Source organism: Babylonia areolata, chromosome 15, assembly GCF_041734735.1.
Source record: "Babylonia areolata isolate BAREFJ2019XMU chromosome 15, ASM4173473v1, whole genome shotgun sequence".
NCBI lineage: Eukaryota > Metazoa > Mollusca > Gastropoda > Neogastropoda > Buccinidae > Babylonia > Babylonia areolata.
Window position 1 is genome coordinate 13305109 of NC_134890.1, and position 25000 is coordinate 13330108.

Sequence of the window (25000 nt, forward strand, 5' to 3'; positions counted from 1 at the left end):
GGGGTGGGGGTTGGGGGGTAGTTTTGGAAATAATACTGGGAAATGGGAATGGTAAGGTGGGCTTGATTAAAACAACAAGAGACTTTTATTTTTATTAATAAAATGCCTGTTGGGGAAAAAAAAAAATAGAACGTACTTTGAACAGGCGGTTTCCCCATCAAAATGTCAAGATGGGATGAAAAGAAACAACAAGACTTTGTGTTTTGTATAAAATACTCCCGAAAGTGATCAATACTTCGTATAACAGGATCAGTTAATCAAGGTTTATGGATTCTTCTGTTTAGAACGAGATAATGGTGAGATGTGGGGTGGGGGTCGGAGCACCGGTGGTGGGGTCAATATGTAGAGATAAACAACAACAGCAACAACAACAATAGTAGTAGTGGTGGTAGTAGTAGGAGTAGGAGTACATTACAACTCAGTAATACAACTACCAATAAAAATAACAACCACAACAACCACAACATCATCATCAACAACAACATAATAACAGTTCAATGATACTGCTACTATTACTAACAACAACAACAAATATAATAATAATAATAATAATAATAATAATAATAATAATACAATGATACTACTAACAAGAAGAAGAAGAAGAAGAAATGATTATGATGATAATAGCAATAATACCGAATGATGCTCACAACTCGGCTTGTGGCATTTATAACAAAAAGTTATACATGCTTAAACATACATGCATCAAGTACACAATACAAGAACGAACGTGCGCGCGCGCGCGCACACACACACACACACACACACACACACACACACACACATATCTATATATAGTGAGAGAGAGAGAGAGAGAGAGAGAGAGAGAGAGAGAGAGAGAGAGAGAGAGATAGACACACACACACACACACACACACACACACACACACACACACACACACACACACCACACAACCAGAAGCAACGATGCTAGGCAGAACGGAAGAGTACGTTTGGAGACACCTTTGGATAATCGACGTGACGAACTGAAAAGACATTTTGTTTTACACAACTGGACCAAAACAGGAGAAAAAGAGCCGATTTAATTTTATTTTATTTTATTTTTTTACGATGAATATCAGCACTCCAGAATGAGCAGCTGAGCATAATGCTCTCTGACTTAGATCGAAAATAAGTATTAAAAAAAAAAAAGGGTATGTGGGTGGTGTATGGTTCATTATGACATTAAAAAGACTGCTAACCAGATTGTAATCCATACTATGTGTAATGAGCAGCCATTGCAGCTTCTGAAGAAGAATGGTTATCAATTTTGTGTTTGCCTGGGTCTCGTTGTTGTTGTTGTTGTTGTTCTTCTTCTTCTTCTTCTTCTTCTTCTTCAAAATGATTAGACATTTCAACAGTGGAGTCAACAACAGTTCACTTGGGATCCAGCAGGTAGGCCTCTTCTTCCATGTCTGGCGGCAGGGGGCGCGACACGGTGACCTTGGGCTCCTGCTCGCGCCGCGGCCTCTGTCGCCATAGCAACACGATGACCTTGAGGAAGAAGGCGAGGAAGGTGAAGGTCATGCAGAGGGCTAGCAACACAAAGATGGCAGCGTGAGTGTCGGGCCAGTACTTGTCCATCTGGGCAGCGTGGAAGAGGATGAAAGCCAGGTAGGGGGCAAGGACAAACCTGAACAAAACAATACAATACAACACAATACATCTTTATTAATCCGATTGGAAATTGCATGTGCATTCAAAGGCTCGTCACTCACATCAGTCAGTCTCTCAGCCCCGAAGTCGAGTCTAACATATATATGAACATAACAAAATTTCAACTCAAAGGTGAAAAGATTGAATCCAAATATGAAAGTGATCAAAACTTAACAGCTTGTTTTATAAAACAGTAAGAGATATTATAACATGTATTTTAAAGAAAACTAAGAAGCGCTATTTCCGGTAAAACAAACAAAAAACCAAAACCAAAATATTTATCTAAAAGAAACACTTACACACATACGCCCGCGCGCGCGCACACACACACACACAGTGTCATGTGAACATGCGCACACACAGACACACACAGAGGCACGCGAACACCGGCAAACGAAGAGGTACGCTCTTGAGAGCACACACAGAAACACACACATACAGAAAGGCATGCCCCCACTCACGCATACAGAACCCCGGACACACACACACACACACACACACACACACACACACACATCTGTACTGCTTTGTGATCGTTTTTTTTTCGTTCGTTTTGAATAGGGTTTTACTGTTCCATTTTCCAAGTTTACCTTGAGAATCTCCCGCAGACAGTGAAGTCACTTAGCACATAAAGGAAGACTGCTCTATTTACCTGGAAAATCTTACGAAGACAGTGAGATCACTCAGCACACCAACGAAAACTGCTGTCTTACGGTCGTGTTTAATTGGGTTTTACCGTTTTTGCAAGTTTACCTTAAGACAGTCTGGTCGCTCATCAAGTAAGACTGCTGTTCTGTGTTTGTATATATTTTGGGTTTACTCTTCATTTTCAAAGTTAACCTGGGGCCGTATTCAACAGAACATCGTGCCTGAGGGTAAATGTGTACCTGTGGGTAATCTGCCTGAGGCAAGGCAAACTGCCCGAGGGTAAGCAATATCCAGTTTCAGGAACACAAGAGTCTACCCCCCTGTCTACAAACCCGAAAGCAATTTACCCTTACTACCTGCCAAGGGTGACTGCCCACGAAGCAGAGGTAAATATGGCGGATACTTTTGCAGCATTTTTTTCTTTTTTTAAAAGGGAAAGCAGGAGTGCTTTACGGATAGCACGTGTTTTGCGAACTCTCTCGACAATGTTCCGAGCTGTGGTGCAATGAGAAGTGAAACTGAGAGCATGCCGCAGAGGGGAAATCATTGGGATTAAAAAAAAAAAAAAAGAAAAAGAAAGAAAAGATGATGGATCAGCTGTCTGAGCAACTGCTGTGTCTTGAATAGGAATATAACTTACCATTCAAGGTAAACTGTACCCCGGGTCCCAACCATGTCAAAGATAACTTGCCTGAAGGCAAAATGAATTTTGTCTTGAATAGGGCCCTTGGATGATATATTGCAAGTAATTAGGTCACTCAACAGTCAGCTGCTGCTTTCTATTTGTTTCAAAGTGGATTTTACTGTTTCATTTTCCAAGTTAACCTGGGTGATATATTGCAAGTAATTAGGTCACTCAACACGAAGACTGCTGCTTTCTATTTGTTTCAAAGTGGATTTTACTGTTTCATTTTCCAAGTTAACCTGGGTGATATATTGCAAGTAATTAGGTCACTCAACACGAAGACTGCTGCTTTCTATTTGTTTCAAAGTGGATTTTACTGTTTCATTTTCCAAGTTAACCTGGGTGATATATTGCAAGTAATTAGGTCACTCAACACGAAGACTGCTGCTTTCTATTTGTTTCAAAGTGGATTTTACTGTTTCATTTTCCAAGTTAACCTGGGTGATATATTGCAAGTAATTAGGTCACTCAACACGAAGACTGCTGCTTTCTATTTGTTTCAAAGTGGATTTTACTGTTTCATTTTCCAAATTTATCTGAAGAAACTCGACAGGACAGTGAGATCGCTCAGCGCATCAACGAAGACTGCTGCTTTGTGTTTGTTTTTTATTGGCTCCCAAGCGCGTTGGGTTACGCTGCTGGTCAGGCATCTACTTATCAGATGTGTTGTAGCGTATACGGATTTGTCCTAATGCAGTGACGCCTCCTTGAGTAACTGAACTGAACTCTAAATGAGTTTGACTGTGTCAATTTCCAAGATTACCTGGAGAATCTGTAGAAAACAGTGAGATCGCTCAGCACATGAAGGAAGCCTACTACTTTATTTTGTGTCTAAGTTAGGTTTCACTGTTTTATTTTCAACGTTTTCCAGATAACATATCAAAGACTATATGGTACGTATGGGTAATTGCAAACAGCTTGTAATTGCGAACGATTCGTACACCGCCCCACTTCGAAGCGTTCTTAATGGTTGAATTTCACAATTTAACGTCTGCTTCGACCTTTTCCTAATACTTTAACGAATACCCATTTCAAAGAACCAGTCAAACATCAGCTATTTCTGGCTATTTCCACGCTATTTCTTCTCTTTGCGCACCAAGTTGTAGGACTTAAACTTCGACACAGTTTAAAATAATTTTATTTGACCGGATATGTTGAATGCGCATTACCAGTGCTGGGAGAATTTAAGAAAGCATATTCGTGACAGATTAGGGCGTCAGTTTTGACAGGAATATGAAAAATATTGTCGTTCGCAATTAGACCACAGGATATTTTGACGTGAGTTTATTTGCGAACGATGCTGCACAGTTACTGAGCACTCTCCATAGGGTGTGTTTGTGTGCGGTGTGGGGTGTGTGTGTATAAATGTCTGTGTGTTTGTGTGCATGTGATCAAAACCAACAAAACAACAGTCTGGAGCACTGATGTTCCAATAATACGTTATGTCAATGAGTTAAAGACCTGCTTCTGTTTTAACTGCCAATATGTACCCAAAGCCATCGTTCGCAATCAGACTTGCCCGTTCGCATTTACCCTCAGGCACCCGTGCTATTTCAAACGTCGACAAAACGTTAAACAGAATGAGCAGACGAACGTTTCCTGGTGCAACAAGTCGGAGGAAGCCTTCAAAAACAAAAGAACTACGTTTAACTATCGCACGACATGTAATTTGTACAGTACACACGCTGAACTGGTCGCTTCGGCTGGATCGTTCGCAACTACCCATACCTACCCCACCCTTTTTCATGATTGTGTCTGATTAGGCTTTACCGTTTCAGTTTCCAAGTTTATCTGGAGAATCTATCGAAGACAGTACGGTCACTCAGCAGGTCAGCAAAGACTGCTGGTTTATGTCTGTTACTAACTGGGTGTTATTTTTCCATTTTCCAAGTTTACCTGGAGAATCTGTCAAAGACAGTGAGATGAGTCAGCGCGGCAACGAAAACTGCTGCTTTGTATTTGTTTAAAATTGGATCTCAAGGCTTGACTAAGCGTGTTGGGTTACGCTGCTGGTCAGGCATCTGCTTAGCAGATGTGGTGTAGCGTGTATGGATTTGTCCGAACGTAGTGACGTCTCCTTGAGTGACTGACTTGAACTCTAGCTGGGTATTACTGTGACAATTTCCACGTTACTGTGACAATTTCCACCTGGAGAATCTGTCGTAGACAGTGTGATGACTCATCACGAAAGACTACTGTTTTTTGGTTGTGTCTGACTGGGTTTTACTGTGTCGATTTCCAAGTTTACCTGGAGAATCTGTCGAAGACAGTAAGATCACTCAGCGCGTCAACGAAGACTGCTGCTTTATGTTTGTTTCTGATTGGATTTTGCTGTTTTATTTTCCACGTTTTCCTGGAGAATATATCAAAGACTGTAGACCCTCAAAAATACACCTCACGCACACAAAACTGTGCTGTTTGATGTTCATTTCTCAAAGGGTTTTACTATGTCAATTTCCAAGTTTACCTGGAGAATCTGTCCAAGACAGCAAGGTCACTTACCACGTAAACGAAGACTGCTTTTACATGGTTGTGTCTGATTAGGCTTTACCGTTTCAAGTTCACCTGGAGAATCTGTCGAAGACATAAGACGACTGTTTTTTGGTTGTGTCTAATTTAGGTTTTACTGTTTCATTTTCCAAGTTTACCTGGAGAATCTGTCGAAGACAATGAGATCACTCATCAAGTAAACGAACACTGTTGTTTTACGTTGTGTCTAACTGGGTTTTACTATTGCATTTTCCAGGTTTACCTGGCTGCAGATTCTATGGAAGACGGTGAGTTAACTCGGCACGTAAACGAATACTGCTGTTTTATATTGTATCTAATTTAGGTTTTACAGTTTCATTTACCAAGTTTACCTGGAGAATCCGTCGTTGACAGACGGCTGCTGTTTTACGGTTGTGTTTAATTTAGATTTTACTGTTTCGTTTTCCAAGTTTACCTGGAGAATCTATCGAAGACAGTGAGGTCACTCAGCACGTAAACGAAGACCAGGAAGCCAGCGAAGCAGATCTCCACCAACGAGGACGTCCTGGCGCTCACGTGGCGCGTGTCAACGCCGAAGCTCAGGAAGAGGACAAAGGTCAAACAGGCGTGGAGCGTGAGCCACGTGCTGAACACAGCCAGGCCGTTCTGAGCCAGGACTCGAACCTTTCGACACGTTGAAATTGTTGGGTTTTTTTTTTTTTAGTCCAGCAGACACGCACAGAGCCACAACTATGACAACTAAGTAGAAAAATACAACCGTGTTAAAAATAAACTTTATCACATATAAATATGCATATTAAAAAAAATCAAAACCTGCAAAACAACACAAAGTTCATGACACACTATTATTAAACTCCTTAGGGCGAATAAGACTCGGACCTTCAAAACTGGAGGTATACGGACTCAAGACTGAACGACTGTTTGCTGTCTGTTCACAGTGCATACATTCATTGCTGGACATGTGCATAAAAAATGAATTTTTTTTAAAATTAAAAAATAATAATGATGACAATAATAATGATAATAACAATATCCAAGAGTAAGCTGAGAAAGTATGTATTCTAAATAATCGTAGCTCTCTCTCTCTCTCTCTCTCTCTCTCTCTCTGCACGAAGAAGAGATAATGATGATGATGATGATGACGATGAAGAAGAAGAAGATAATGATGATGGTGATGATGATGATGATGACGACTACGAAGACGACGACGACGACGAAGAAGATCATGATGATGACGATGATGATGATGTTGATGTTGATGATGATGAAGATGAAGAAAATGAGATGATGACGGTGATGCTGCTGATGCTGCTGCTGCCGCTGCCGATGATGATGATACAATGACGATGATGATGGCGATGACGATGATGATGATGATGGTGGTGACGATGATGATGATGATGGTGGTGATGATGATTATGATGATGATGGTGATGATGATGACGATGATGACGACGAACAACATACCGCCCACAGATCCCACGTCCGCTCCTGCTGCATCAGCAGGGACTGAGTGCTGGCCAAGACCCGGTAACTCTCGCCAAGGGAGGCCACTGCGAAGCCTGTGGCAATGAGGACCAGCAGAAGAGCGAAGCCCAGGTTCTGTTTGTCCATGGAGATCAGCCAGCCCACCTGCAGAGCCGTGGCACACAATCGGTCAGGTGTTGAAGTGTACTTCCGAGGCAGCATTCACCAATGACCGGGGTTCGAAGCCCCGTTTCGACATGGCGCTGTACGTCTTTGGGGAAGTCACTCCAACTACTACGATTTTCCTCACTCTACCCATGTGTGAATGGATTATTCCTGACTTCGGTTGGGGAAAGACAGAGAGTAGTAGTAGTAGTAGTAGTAGTAGTAGTTAGATAGAGTAGGTAGGATTAGGCATCCCCCTCCCAAATACCCCCCCTCTCCCTCCAATCTTTAGAAAATTTTGATTTTTTTCATTTATTTTTGGGCCCAGCCCTCCCTTCTGATGGGTGAAGAGCGAAAAGTAGTAGTAGTCTGCTGATAAAACCCACACAGAGTAGGTGTAATGTTAACTCTTTTTTTTTTCCCTCTCATCTTTCTAGTTCTTTATCTTTTCTAAACGACAGCATCTCTATCTCTCCACGCAACCCTCTAGTCGTGGCAGAGTAATCGACATGACGATTGTGGCCGTCAACTGGATGATGACGATGATGATGATGTTGATGATGATGAGAGAGTAATAAATCCAGGCCCTGTTTTTTTGTTGTTGTTTTTTTCATGAATAAAGTAACGAAGCATCAAGAATCCTGGGTTAACTGTTAACCTTTAGTCTCAGATTAATCATAAAAAACATATTTGTGCTGTGGAGAGGGGTAGAATCTCGAGAGGACGGAGTGGGTTTAAAAATCCCTCGTGCACGCTATTGAGAGCCATTACACAATCGTTATATCTACAAATGTTAATTCCTGTAACTATAAAAGACATATACTTATTACTTTAATACTTGTTTCAATGTCGAGAAAAAATGAAAAGGCACCGAAAAAGAAGAGAAAAGAAGAGGGCGTGAAATACAGTACTGTTTTTGGAAGAAGGTGGCAGAATAGTTAAGAAGCTCAGCTGCCAACGCGGAGAGTACGTGAGGGGGTGGGTTCGAATTCCGCCCTGTCCCTTTCTCCCAAGTTTGATTGGAAAATCAAACTGAGTGTCTAGTCTTTCGGATGAGACGATGAACCGAGGTCCCGTGTGCAGCACGCACTTTGCGCACTGAAAAAGAACCCATGACAACGAGAGTGTTGTCCTCTGGCAAAATAATGTAAAAAGATATCCATTCTGATAGGTACACATTTATATATGCATGCACCAAAGGCCTGACAAGCGCGCTGGGTTATGCTGCTGGTCAGGCATCTGCCTAGCAATGTGGTGCAGCGGATATGGATTTGTCCGAACGCAGTGACGCCTCCTTGAGAAACTGAAACTGAAACTTCAGAGGACGGCATGAAGTACAAGACGGAAGGGGGGTGGAGGGGAGGGGGGGGCAGACCCTGAGAGATTAGAGCTATATTTATGTACACACACAATACGGTACCGTAGAATGAATACAATAACACATGCGAGATCAGAGCAAGCACGCGAAACGATAAACCGAGGTCCCGTTTGCAGCACGCACTTAGCGCAAATAAAAGAATCCACGTCTGAGAAGACAACAAATACTCTCGCAGACAGACCCCCAAAATATGTGGCGCTGCACTATGGAGCAACCTAAATTTGACACAGAGAAATATGTAATGACAAAGAGTAATACAGTACACTACACTACAGTAAAATACAATACAACAGAGCTACAGGTACACGCATGATAGGTACAATAACGCAAATGAGATCAGAGCTATTGACACACAAAGAAAAGGGACAATAGCATGTGTGTGATTAGAGGTATAGGTGCACACAGAATAGGTACGATAACACATACGCGAGATAAGGAAATACAGTTACACAAATAAAAGACACAATAAAACATGAGATTAGAGCGAAAGGTACACACAGAATAGGTGCGATAACACAAGTGAGATCAGAGTAATAGTACACAATAACATTTTTACCACTTTAAGACATGTTATATAAGAGCTGGTGTAGGTACATACAAAGCAGCAACAATAACACATACTGGACTGGAGCAAAGACACTAACATCTCATCGACGGTCGTCTCATGACGTTAAGCTAGACTATTGTGTTTGTTTCGAAGCGCTGGACGAGACTAATCTGACAGAGGACGGGAGAGTCGACTTCCGGTTCAGTTTCAGTAGCTGACAACAACAGTGCAATGGGAGGCATCTGTTCTTAGCTTTCTGCGCAGGACAGGGAACACTGGCGCAGTTGGGGGACCCTCAAGCATGGTAAAAAGTACCACGTGTAGAGACGGTCGTCCACTCCGAAACTCAACCGGAAATGACCTGCCCGGACGCTGCCAAAAATCGCTCCATCCGGTTTTTTTTCTTGTTTTGTTTTTTCTGCCCGATCATCTGCATCATTTCAGTGGCATTACTCCCTCGCCGCTCATTCCGAGTCTCCCATACACAACCACATCCGGGTTTGTCTGTCTCAGTCCCAGCGCTGGTAGTCCACAGGGAACAATCGATATTAGGTCGCCAAGGGGCCACATACCAGAAGAGACCCTGCACTGCTGCTGAGTCACTTTGGTGGTGTTCGGCAATGCCTGTTCTGATTTAAGGTACTTAGGACACCACCTACTAAACCCCATACTGACGACAATAATAGCTTAGTCGCGGAGCCAGACTGAGTGAGCATTTCCCCCAGAGTGGAGACCGCCACTACGTCCCTCCAACGACAGTCCCCCACGAATCCACTGACACTGAAGACCTTGACAAGACTTACCCCAAGCGCGGAAGTGGAGGGGTATCGAAACTGAGGTCACCATGAGAACTGGGCATGAAATGTCACATAATTTGGGACTTTACTGGATCCATCAGTTACTTGTTGCATGAAGCAAAGAAAGACGACCGTCTTGGGGATATTAGTGTCAATGGATTGGAGCTGTATCTACCTGTAACAAAACGGCCAAAGAAAAGAAGATGTGGATCTGAACTGGAAGGAGTTTGGGGTTGTTGTAGGCGGGGCCAGCAGCGGTCTTCCTGCAGATGCCAGTCACCGCGTAGGCCAACCAGGACCCTTGGTACACATAAACCACGCCCCATATTGGAACGGACCAATCAGCAAGGGAGACGGGAAGGACGTAGGTTGATTCCGTTGCATTTTCCCCGAGGATGCTTGGAATTACTGAAACTGAGGAGAAAATAGTGTCAGGCAAAGTTAACCAGAAGCAGTATATCGCAGCAACACTGTAGTACTACGATCATTTATAGTCCACAAACAACAAATAGTGACTGCCTGTTGCACTAAATTATCATATAAACAGGGCAACAGCAACAGTATAGTTGTGCAAACAACAAATACAGCAGCACTATCTCTTGCAATGCAACAAACATGCAACAATAACCGTATACAAGGACACATGTTAGATCCCCCCCCCCCCCCCCCCCCCCCCGCCCCGTAACCCCCCCCCCCACACACACACACACACACACCCTCCCACCCGCTCCTCCCCCCCCAGCAATAACCATGTAATAATAATAATAACTCCACCACTCAACCTCACACTGCCCGAATGTTCCCCCCTCCCCTGTCCTCCCCACCTTCCTCCCTTCAAGCTTATGAAAACGGAGTCACCAATTATGCAGTTAAAGTAATGACGCTATCCGCTTACAGCCATGGTTGTCTACTTGTGTTTACGAGTCGCCTATAAACACTGCGAATTCGATTACAGAGTGACATCTGGCTAGTAAACTTTATACCCAGGTGATTTAGTTAAACATCGGATACATAATTATGAATAATTCATGTCTGATCCCAACCTTCGTTGGCGCGGCTTGACCAACACAAGATAGGTTGAGAAAAGGATTGTGTATTTGTTCAGAAGATAGGTTGAGAAAAGGACTGTGCATTTGTTCACAAGATAGGTTGAGAAAAGGACTGTGCATCTGAGAAAAGGACTTTGTATTTGTTCACAAGGCAAGTTGAGAAAAGGACTGTGCATTTGTTCAGAAGATAGGTTGAGAAAAGGACTGTGCATCTGTTCACAAGACAGTTGAGAAAAACACTGTGCATCTGTTCACAAGATAGGTTGAGAAAAGGACTGTGCATTTGTTCACGATAGGTTGAGAAAAGGACTGTACATCTGTTCACGATAGGTTGAGAAAAGGACTGTGCATCTGTTCACAAGATAGGTTGAGAAAAGGACTGTGCATTTGTTCACAAGATAGGTTGAGAAAAGGACTGTGCATTTGTTCACAAGATAGGTTGAGAAAAGGACTGTGCATCTGTTCAGAAGATAGGTTGAGAAAAGGACTGTGCATTTGTTCACAAGATAGGTTGAGAAAAGGACTGTGCATCTGTTCACAAGATAGGTTGAGAAAAGGACTGTGCATTTGCTTTGCTTTGCTTGTATATCTTTATGATCGGGCAAGATAGGTTGAGAAAAGGATTGTACATTTGCTTTGCTTTGCTTGTATATCTTTATGATCTTATGGCAGATTTGTTTTAATTTGACCTATAACCCTCTGGCGTTTAAATGTTCGATGACTATGTTTCGCCTTTGTTATTACCCTTTCACACGTAGGCTGAGTGAAGAAAACCGGAGCAAAGTGCATTTTTCAAGATACGTTTTAAAAACGTTTCATTTTGGTTCACTTGATTTTAAATGGTTTACTAGTTCTTGGTAAATGTTAAAGAAAAACCGTTTTTAAAATGTTTGCATGCTATCTGGGTACACAACAGCATGCCGTAAATCTTGCTCACTTGTGAACACTGGGTGAGATGTTTGACGCGTAACCAAAAGTGCCACAACGCTTCCGATATGACCTGCCAATTCGTTTCCTTTCCTTTTCTTTTTTTTTCTTTGGGAGGCGGTGGGGTTAGGGCGGGGGGGTGGGAGGTGGGGGGTACTGATTGGCCTACGTAATTTACCATATCAGCTTTGAGGTCTATACTTGATGCGCCCCACGGGAGAAATGTCTGCTGCACACACGTTCTCTCTCCAATTTAGAACACAGGCAACACTGGCTTTTGTTCACGCGATAAAACCGGGATACTTTTGTAATTAACCGCTTTAATTAAGCACCATTCTATTATGATTTGCTAAAGTTTGCATCCACACCGGATCTTCCTGGATCTGTGATGGTAGTTCACACAGAGGAACGACACACCTTGAAATGAACTTTGGGTTAAATGTGACCAGCAAAGACTGTACAGCAAGTGCAAAACGTTTCAATAACGTTTGCTCCCAAAAGTTTAAACAACCGTTGTTCACAAGACGTTTCGACAATGTTTGCTCCCAAAACGTTCCAACAACGTTTGCTACCGAGACGTTTCAACAACTTTTGCTCCCACGGAACGGACTATAAATGAAAAAAGAACGAACGACCTCCCACGGTGTACGTGTATTCAAAATCTTGAACCCCAAACGCTAAAGGTTTGATGCAGGCTGTGCTAACACCACCAGAAAACATACCACCACCTCAAACTTTCGCATGTCATTCAGGACTTCAGCAAACCATGGCAAACTTTGGTGCACAGGAAAAAGAGCGAACCCTTGGAAAAAGTAGACAAGCTGTTGAGAGACTTCGCTGTCATCACACTACCGTCATGCGATGACAGCAACAGCAGCGGTACCAGCAAATAGGCAGCTGTGCTGAACGACTCGTTCAGATCAACCACGTGTCACCACTCCACATCAAAACGTCTGCAGCCGGCAGCTTCATCTCTTCGGAACCGATTTTCGCCAACACCCCAGACGGCAAGACAAGTCATCGACAGACGTTTTCCAGTTTGTCACGTGCTGACACTGTGAGGTGCCGACTTCAGAAAACAGGACTACACGCGAGACGTCCATTTCACTGGCCCTGTTGTGAGGACCCTACTTGGACAGCAATGTCTACAAAGGACCTTTACGTCATGAGAAACGTCAGGACCAAGAACAAGGACATATACTTTATCGGTCACTCAGTGCAGTGCCCCTGTGGGACTGACAGCCACACAACAGAACATCCGCTGCAGTCTTGTTCCCTCCATGAGGAACTGGCCCGACACGGCCCCAATGACCCGGAAGTTCTCGTTGCAGTCTTGTTCCCTCCATGAGGAACTGGCCCGACACGGCCCCAATGACCCGGAAGTTCTCGTTGCAGTCTTGTTCCCTCCATGAGGAACTGGCCCGACACGACCCCAGTGGCCCGGAAGTTCTCGTTGCAGTCTTGTTCCCTCCATGAGGAACTGGCCCGACACGGCCCCAATGACCCGGAAGTTCTCGTTGCAGTCTTGTTCCCTCCATGAGGAACTGGCCCGACACGGCCCCAATGACCCGGAAGTTCTCGTTGCAGTCTTGTTCCCTCCATGAGGAACTGGCCCGACACGACCCCAGTGACCCGGAAGTTCTCGTTGCAGTCTTGTTCCCTCCATGAGGAACTGGCCCGACACGACCCCAGTGACCCGGAAGTTCTCGTTGCAGTCTTGTTCCCTCCATGAGGAACTGGCCCGACACGACCCCAATGACCCGGAAGTTCTCGTTGCAGTCTTGTTCCCTCCATGAGGAACTGGCCCGATACGACCCCAGTGACCCGGAAGTTCTCGCTGCAGCCTTGTTCCCTCCATAAGGAACTGGCCCGACACGACCCCAGTGGCCCGGAAGTTCTACGGCTGTCTGGAGGTTTTGCAGCGTACTACTGCCTTCGTCGCAGAAAATGGGGTGTTCATCTGCCGAATGAGGAGGAGGAGGAGGAGGAGGAGAAGAAGAAGAAGAAGAAGAAGAAGAAGAAGAAGAAGAAGAAGAAGAAGAATGCCATTAACTTATCAGTAACCTACAAAAGAAAAGAAAGAGGGGTGGAGACAGGGAGCAGCTGCCAATCGAACTTGAAAGGAAAAACTGGAAGCATATCTAACCAAACGAGTATTGGCATATCTACTAACACTTCAAAAAGGGAGTAGACTCGTTGTGTGCTTTCCCAAAAGCAGTAGAGGAGAGAGCAAGGAGGTGGGGGTAGAAGAAATTAGGAGGAGGAGAGAGGGTACTGAGCACTTTGTATAACATATGCCAATCTTAATTCGAATTACGGAGATTTTATCTGCCGGATGGCTGTCAATATGGCCCGTATGGCCCGTGTAATCCCTTAAAGGTATCAGTTTTACGTACATCTTTAGTTTTGTCTTCAAAAACGCTGTTTGGAAAAAAATAGACAAATGAACTCTCTCTCTCTCTCTCTCTCTCTCTCTCTCTGTGCTGTTTGGAAAAATTGGACAAATGAACTCTCTCTCTCTCTCTCTTTTCTTTTTCTTAGACTATGTTTTTGAAACCTTTTCGTCAACGTTTGATAGACTGTAGGTGGCAACATTGGGAGGAGTATGTACATTCGAGTGATAGATTTGATTTGTACAGATCGTATACTTCTGCCCACTTTGTGAAGAACTATCTTATATCTAACATGGACCGTCATTTACGATTTATTTTGACTAGATTTAGATTTGGTATTTCCGGAATTAATACACATCAGTATCGTTATACAAATGTATATAATTCATTAACGCTGTGTCCTTTGTGCAGGGAAACAACTGAAGACGAAGTTCATTTTGTGTTGAAGTGTCCTGCCCTGAACGATCTCCGTTCGAAACATATTCCAAAGAAGTATTATGAATATCAATGTTTGTTTAGATTATGTTTATTGATGGTATCTACTGATGATAATACTACTATTCGAAACCTTGCATGGTATCAACTAGAGCTTTTAAGCTCAGAGACACAGTATTGTCCAAGTTTGTTTCTTTATTAAGCTGTGAAATCGATTGCATAAATACTGACAGTTATGATGACATTTACAAATTTTGTTATTGCCCCTTGTTCATGTGGGACTGTAGCCTTGAATGAATAAATTATTTCAGTCTCTCTCTCTCTCTCTCTCTCTCTCTCTCTCTCTCTCTCTCCAGCATTACAGTTGCATACATGCACATTCAGAAGAAGAAGAAGGAAAAAGAAAAAGTACTACACAGCGCTGAATCTTATGCAAAGATAAATCAAAGCGCTTTTACACCATCAATCATTCGAATCACATGTTTGCACTTCCTCTTTACCCAAAGGGCTGGTGTAAAAGCTCTCTCTCTCTCACGTTGTTTTTTGTCAGATGCTAATGAGGCCACGTTTGGTGATCTTTTCAAATGCAGACGCGCGTGACCTATGAATCATGTCGCCTTAACTCTCTCCATACGAACGGCGACAGAGACGACGCTAACAGCGTTTCACCCCATTTACCATCATCAAAATATTGCAAGCGGAAGGCTCTTATACTGAAGAGGTGAATGCTGACAAAGAATACCACAATTCTGACGACGGAAACTAAAGGTTGGGACATTCAGACACCCACTGGACATCCGAGGGGTCTGTGTAGAGGAGAAGAGAGGACTGGCCGTACTGAGTGAGTTAAAGTGCATCGATGTTCAACACTACCGCGGTTGTTTTTGTTTGTTTGTTTTTTTCCCCTCGGAACTGCAAAGTTTCCAAATATACCATAATGCATGACGGTGAACAATAATGTAAGCTACCAGTATAAATATATTTCCCCTACACTGAACTCAGTACTCTCTTGGCGAAACTGCTACCATTTTGTTTCTATTTCCACTTCCCACCCAGACTCCTTCACGCCAGATCCACTTATCTTGCAACTGTGCGACACTGAAAAGAAATTCCAACTTTTCTCCCCATCTGTTAGCCATACTCTCACTACCCGTGTTTAACATTGTTGGACTGGGGTTTGTAACTTTATTTATCCCCTTTTTTTTTCAGACTTGAAGAAATACTTCCTCTTTTGATCAGCCGTGCTGTAACTTGCTTCACAACTGCAAGGAACCTGAAGGAGTGTTGATTTTCCTATCTTTTATCCTGTCGTCATGCGACGAGATGTGGGGTGGGTTTTTTTCTGTTCTTTTAACTACTAACCACCCACGAAAACAGAGTATGGCTACCTACATGACAGGGTAAAAACGGTCATACACGTAAAAGCCCACTCGTGAACGTGGGAGTTGCAGCCCGCGAAAGAAGAAGAAGAAGAAGAAGAAGAAGAAGAAATGCTAACCCCTTGATTGGCGAAACATGGCAAAATAAATCTAATGAGGCCTGGATTTGAAGTGCAGTCACTACCTTTGTATGCAGGCTATTTATTTTCACTACTTTTGTGCAAGCTATCAATCAATGATGTAACCGATTTCACTGCCCAGTAGATACGCAGTCCCAAGAGGACATGTCCAAAATAAAGAATGGTGACCACCATCCTGGTCTGTAAGCTCTCTTTGAGAAGGCAGCCTTTCACTCGCCAGCATTCAAAGTGATAAACGAATAGAAAGTTGTCCGATTGTTGAGTGGGCGTGACACGGATTTAAAAAAAATTAAAATTTTTCAAAGCCATGAAGGTCCGGTTACTGTTCTATGTTGTTGTTTTTTTGTTGTTGTTTTTTTACATAAGCAGACACAAACATGATCAAACTACTACAAAAGGTGTCCTTCTTGTGCGGGCAGATTTCACGAAGCAAAAAAGTATTGGCAGCCGGAATCAGGTATTCTGAAAGCGAAATAGATTTGGAAGGCAAAGAGATTATTTTATGTTATTTTTTTTGTCCCTGTCACGTGAGAACAAGCTGTCGCCCGCACGGGCCACCAGCTGCTCCGTTTGGTGATAGGGCCAGACACGAAACACACACTTACACACTCTTAATCACGCGCGCGTGCACGCACACACACACACACACACACACACACACATACGAGTGCGCGTGCAGCCACCCCGTCGTCCCCCCCACCCACACATATACACACACACATACGCGTGCGCGTACAACCACACACACACACACACACACACGAGAGAGAGAGAGAGAGAGAGAGAGAGGGGGGGTAGTCACGTGCCTACTCAGTCGTAAAGCTTTTATGGTGTGAAAAATACACGTTTGTGAGCTCATCTTATTAGTTCACACAATCGGTTCAACACACACACACACACACGCACACACATACACACACAATGAGAGAGTCTGTGTATCAGTGATGGAGGAGGAATTTTGTTTAATGTCCCGTCACACATTTCGGTGACAGAAGACATTTTGTTAAAGTATTTATGAATACATTTAAGTATCATCGGTTAGAAGGGGTGGGAGATGTGAATGAATGGAGTGTTGGGGGAAACTGGGCAAATGAGGGTGAAATGAGGGTGAAATAAGGGTGAAATTTGAAAAAATATATCTAAATACAATTACAGGAAATTACTTAAAGGACTTCGTAAAAGAGAAGTCGTTAAACTGACAAGCGAAACAACTGATAATGAATGCAAAAAGTCAAAAACATCAACGTTCTCAGTCAGTTTGGTGATATTCTCCCCTAAGTGTCTCATTTCTTTAAGATATGTGTACAAAGTATTTATGGAGTCCGGTAAACCAGGATTACTTTGTGAGCTCCTCAGCCAAGTTATCTTTAATGAGCTGACAAAGAAAACAAAATCACACACACATACACACATACACACACACACGCACGCACGCACGCACACATCTATCTCTCTCTCTCTCTCTCTATATATATATATATATGCGCATATGTGCATGCGCGCGCGCACACACACACACACACACACACACACACACACACACATAAACACACCACATGATTATGCGCACACAGACACAAACATACTCAGACAGAGAGACAGACAGACACAGACAGACACAGACACACACACACGCACACAGACACACACAGAGACACAGACACAGACACACACACACACACACACACACACACACACACACAGAAGCAGCCACGCACAAACGCAGGCACAGACACATACACACACAAAATATTTATGGAGTCCGGTAAACCAGGATTACTTTGTGAGCTCCTCAGCCAAGTTATCTTTAATGAGCTGAATAAGAAAACAAAATCACACATTTTTAACTGATCATTTTCCTAATACTAACACATTAGTGATTTGTTGAAAAAAAATTTTTTTCATTCCGTAAGTCTGATGATCTGATGGGTTTACAAGATTAATTATAAAGAATACATCAACTGGGATAGCACAAGCATTTCGATAGTTGTTATTATTTTCCAGAAGGTGCAATTTTTATCTATTTTCACACTGGTTCAAGACCCTGCAAATGTTCAAATGCTGCCCATCAAAGTTCAGTTATGTCATCAATGCCAGTGGTGTATTTGATTCCAAGAATTAACTCACTCAGTACGGCCAGTCCTCTCTTCTCCTCTACACAGACCCCTCGGATGTCCAGTGGGTGTCTGAATGACCCAACCTTTAGCTTCCGTCGTCAGAATTGTGGTATTCTTTGTCAACATTCACCTCTTCAGTATAAGAGCCTTCCGCTTGCAATATTTTGATGATGGTAATTGGGGTGAAACGCTGTTGACGTCATCTCTTTCGCCGTTCGTATGGAGAGAGTTAAAACTACCAGAAAAGTTCCACAGAAGGTTTTCGAAATACAGCACATTTATAACTATTCTTTCTACCACCATTCCAGATAAGCTGGTTTTTCGCACTTTTGACTGCAGTGTTGCTGCCATACTCTAGCCCCCCTTGTGCAAGGGAGAGAGAGGGAGGGAGGGAGGGCGGTGGAAGACAGAGAGAGACAAGAGAAAGGGATGGTGAGGAGAGAGATGCAAAGAGAGAAAGGCGAGGAGAGAATTTTAATTCTTGGTCTGTGTGTGTGTGTGTAAAGTCAAAATGATCTTTATTGAGGGTAAAAGAATAAGCTTGTACAGCTTTTTTTTTATCCTACCCTCTGTGTGTGTGTGTGTGTGTGTGTGTGTGTGTGTGTGTGTGTGTGTGAGCGCGCGCGCGCGCGTGATAAACAGACAGACAGACAGATAGACAAACACACACGTAGGCAGACAGACGGACAGAGACCGACAGTGACAAACAGACAAGCAGGCATTCAAAGAAAAAAGGGACAGCGTGAGATAAACACAAAGGCGTGGACACACAGACAGACAGAGGGATGCACACTGACAGACAGACAGACACACAGACAAAGACAGATAGACAGACAAGCAGACAGACTGACAGAAGACAGACATACGATGGGCACAACGGCCTCGTGGTCAATGCCTTGGGCTCGCAAGGTGAGAGTTCAGGGTTCGAATCCTGGTCACGGCTCATGGTGGTGTGGAGAGTTTTTCGATCTCCCAAAACAAAACAGGAAAAAAGGGGGGTAGCATCCCCGAGGACAACAGCCCAAATGTCACGTAGAGAAATATGTTGTGACCAGGAGCAATACAGTACAGTACAGTACAGTAATATACAGTACAGTACAAGGAACCTAGGAAACAAAAGGGTTCTCCCTGGTAAAATTCTTTTGAGAAAATACAAGAACACTTGCAGTCCAAAAAGAAAGAAAAAAAAGTAAACAACAACAACAACAACAACAAAAACAAACAGGGAGTGGCACGCGAATTTCACACAGAAAAATATGCTGTGACAAAACGCCATACAATTCAATCCAACACAATACAATGCAAAATACAATGCAATACAACACAGCACAACACAACACAGTACAATACAATATGATACAACACAACACATCACAACACCGAAAAACAAACACACCAACAGACAAACTAAGCACCACTTGACGAGGAACAGAGACCTACAACACGGTACAATACAACACAACACAAACACGATATAGTACAATACAAAACAACACAATACAATACAACACAACACAACAGGGTACAATACAACGCAATACGGCACAACAAATTACGGTACACTACAATACAATACAACACAATACAATACAGTATAGTATAGTACAGTACAACACAATGCAATACAATACAACACAACACCAACAGAATACAACAAAACACAACACAACAGAAAACAAAACACGAACCACGGGCCAACACGAGTGGAACAGACACGTACTAGCGACACCACGTTATCAAAGTGTTGATGACCAGACCTACACAACAACACATAAAGAAACACACCAACACACGAACCATGGACCAACTCATGTGGAATAGATAGGTACAACACAATGCAAACACAATACAACACAACACAACACAACACAGAAAGAAACAAACCGACAGATGAACCAACGACTACCTCACGTGAGGCTAGAGACCTACAACACGGCACAACACAGCACAATACGATATGATACAATACAAGACATTACATCACAGCAACAGACAAACCAACCGATGAACCAAGGGTGACCTCAAGTTGCACAGAGAGGTACAGTACAATACAATACAATACAACACAACACATCATAATGCAACACAGAAACAAACACACCTACAGACGAACCAAGGACCAACTCACGCGGAACAGACACGCACTTGCGGACCAGGTTAACTATCAAAGAGGTTGAATGGCCAGACCCACACAACACAACACATAATGACACACGCCAACAGACGGACCAAGGAGCAACTCATGTGGAACAGAGACGTACAATACGATACAACACACTGCAATACAGTATGATACAACACAACACAGAAACAAACACACCAAAGACGAACCAAGGAGCAACTCATGTGGAACACAGACGTGCAACACAACACAATACAACACAACAATACAACACAACACATACAGCAACAAACACACCAACACACAAACCGAGGACCAACTCACGCGGAACAGAGACGTACAAACACAACACAATACAACAATACAACACAACACAACATAACGCACACAGCAACAAACACACCAACGCAACACAATACAACACAACAATACAATACAACACAACAATGCAATACAACACAACAACAAACACACCAACACAACACAACACATCAACACAACACACACGACAACAAACACACCAACACAACACAACAATACAATACAACACAATACAACACAACAATGCAATACAACACAACAACAACACATCAACACAACACAACACAATACAACAATACAATACAACACAACAATACAATACAACACAATACAACACAACAATACAACACAACACAATGCAACACAACACACACGACAACAAACACACCAACACAATACAACAATACAATACAACACAACAATACAATACAAAACAATACAACACAATACAACACAACAATGCAATACAACACAAAAACAAACACACCAACACAACACAACACAACACACACAGCAACAAACACACCAACACAACACAACACAACAATGCAACACAATACAACACAACAATGCAATAAAACACAACAACAAACACAACACACACAACAAACACACCAACACAACACAATATAATACAACACAACAATACAATACAACACAACAATACAATACAACACAACAATGCAATACAGCACAACAACAAACACATCAACACAACACAACACACACAGCTACAAACACACCAACACAACATTATACATCAACACAACACAACACATCAACACAACACACACGACAACAAACACACCAATACAACACAACACAACAATACAACACAACAATGCAATACAACACAACAACAACACATCAACACAACACAACACAACACAGCAACAAACACACCAACACAATACAACACAACAATGCAATACAATACAACAACAAACACATCAACACAACACAACACAACACAACACAGCAACAAACACACTAACACAACACATCAACACAACACAACACAACACACACGACAACAAACACACCAACACAACACAACAATGCAACACAATACAACACAACAATGCAATACAACACAATACAACACAACAATGCAATACAGCACAACAACAAACACATCAACACAACACAACACACACAGCAACAAACACACCAACACAACATTATACATCAACACAACACATCAACACAACACACACGACAACAAACACACCAACACAACACACCAACACAACACAACACAACAATACAACACAACAATGCAATACAACACAACAACAACACATCAACACAACACAACACAACACAGCAACAAACACACCAACACAATACAACACAACAATGCAATACAACACAACAACAAACACACCAACACAACACATCACATCAACACAACGCAGCAACAAACACACCAACACAACACATCACATCAACACAACGCAGCAACAAACACACCAACACAACACATCAACACAACACAACGCAGCAACAAACACACTAACACAACACAACACATCAACACAACACATCAACACAACACAACACAACGCAGCAACAAACACACCGACACAACACATCACATCAACACAACACAACACATCAACAAACACATCAACACAACACATCAACACAACACAACGCAGCAACAAACACACCAACACAACACAACACATCAACACAACACATCAACACAACACAACGCAGCAACACAACACATCAACACAACACATCACATCAACACAACACAACGCAGCAACAAACACACTAACACAACACATCAACACAACACATCAACACAACACAACGCAGCAACAAACACACTAACACAACACATCAACACAACACATCAACACAACACATCAACACACCAACACAACACAGCAACAAACACACCAACACAACACATCACATCAACACAACACAGCAACAAACACACCGACACAACACATCAACACAACACATCAACACAACACAACACCGCAACAAACACACTAACACAACACATCAACACAACACATCAACACAACACAACGCAGCAACAAACACACCGACACAACACATCAACACAACACATCAACACAACACAACGCAGCAACAAACACACCGACACAACACATCAACACAACACATCAACACAACACATCAACACACAACACAACACAGCAACAAACACATCAACACAACACATCAACACACAACACAACACAGCAACAAACGCACCAACACAACACATCAACACAACACATCAACACAACACAACGCAGCAACAAACACACCAACACAACACATCAACACAACACATCAACACAACACAACACAGCAACAAACACACTAACACAACACATCAACACAACACAACGCAGCAACAAACACACCAACACAACACATCACATCAACACAACACAACACAGCAACAAACACATCAACACAACACATCACATCAACACAACACAACGCAGCAACAAACACATCAACACAACACATCACATCAACACAACACAACACAGCAACAAACACACTAACACAACACATCAACACAACACATCAACACAACACAGCAACAAACACACTAACACAACACAACACAACACATCAACACAACACAACGCAGCAACAAACACACCAACACATCACATCAACACATCAACACAACACAGCCACAAACACACCAACACAACACATCAACACAACACACCGACACAACACACCAACACAACACAGCAACAAACACACCGACACAACACATCACATCAACACAACACATCAACACAACACAACACAGCAACAAACACACCAACACAACACATCAACACAACACATCAACACAACACATCAACACAACACAACGCAGCAACAAACACACTAACACAACACAACACAACACAACGCAGCAACAAACACACCAACACAACACATCAACACAACACATCAACACAACACATCAACACAACACAACGCAGCAACAAACACACCAACACAACACATCAACACAACACACCAACACAACACATCAACACAACACAACACACCAACACAACACAACACATCAACACAACACAACACAGCAACAAACACACTAACACAACACATCAACACAACACATCAACACAACACAACGCAGCAACAAACACACTAACACAACACATCAACACAACACATCAACACAACACAACGCAGCAACAAACACACCGACACAACACATCAACACAACACATCAACACAACACATCAACACACAACACAACACAGCAACAAACACATCAACACAACACATCAACACACAACACAACACAGCAACAAACGCACCAACACAACACATCAACACAACACATCAACACAACACAGCAACAAACACACCAACACAACACATCAACACAACACAACACAGCAACAAACACACTAACACAACACATCAACACAACACAACGCAGCAACAAACACACCAACACAACACATCACATCAACACAACACAACACAGCAACAAACACACCAACACAACACATCAACACAACACATCAACACAACACATCAACACAACACAACACATCACCACAACACAACGCAGCAACAAACACACCGACACAATACAATACAACAACAAACACACTAACACAACACATCAACACAACACATCAGCACAACACATCAACACAAAACAACACATCAACACAACACAACACAACACAGCAACAAACACACCAACACAACACAACACATCACCACAACACAACACAGCAACAAACACATCAACACAACACAACAACACAACACAACACAGCAACAAACACACCAACACAACACATCAACACAACACATCAACACAACACAACACAGCAACAAACACACCAACACAACACATCAACACAACACATCAACACAACACAACACAGCAACAAACACACCAACACAACACATCAACACAACACATCAACACAACACAACACAGCAACAAACACACCAACACAACACATCAACACAACACATCAACACAACGCAGCAACAAACACACTAACACAACACATCAACACATCACATCAACACAACACAACGCAGCAACAAACACACTAACACAACACATCAACACAACACATCAACACAACACAACGCAGCAACAAACACATCAACACAACACATCAACACAAGACAACGCAGCAACAAACACATCAACACAACACATCAACACAACACAACGCAGCAACAAACACATCAACACAACACATCAACACAACACAACGCAGCAACAAACACACCGACACAACACATCAG

At 42.6% G+C, this 25000-nt stretch overlaps 1 protein-coding gene across 1 annotated transcript in view; it reads right to left on the bottom strand.

Annotated features, from left to right (window-relative positions):
• Positions 1-523: 523 nt before the first annotated feature.
• LOC143290188 (uncharacterized) overlaps positions 524-25000 on the bottom strand; it is a 33172-nt gene continuing 8695 nt past the window's right edge. Inside the window, exons 3-6 of the mRNA XM_076599504.1 lie at positions 10009-10247; positions 6947-7111; positions 5934-6142; positions 524-1633 (exon numbers count right to left, since the gene is read on the bottom strand). Of these exons, the coding sequence (XP_076455619.1) occupies positions 1378-1633; positions 5934-6142; positions 6947-7111; positions 10009-10247 (869 nt within the window). The 3' untranslated portion in view covers positions 524-1377. The remainder of the gene's footprint in view (positions 1634-5933; positions 6143-6946; positions 7112-10008; positions 10248-25000) is intronic.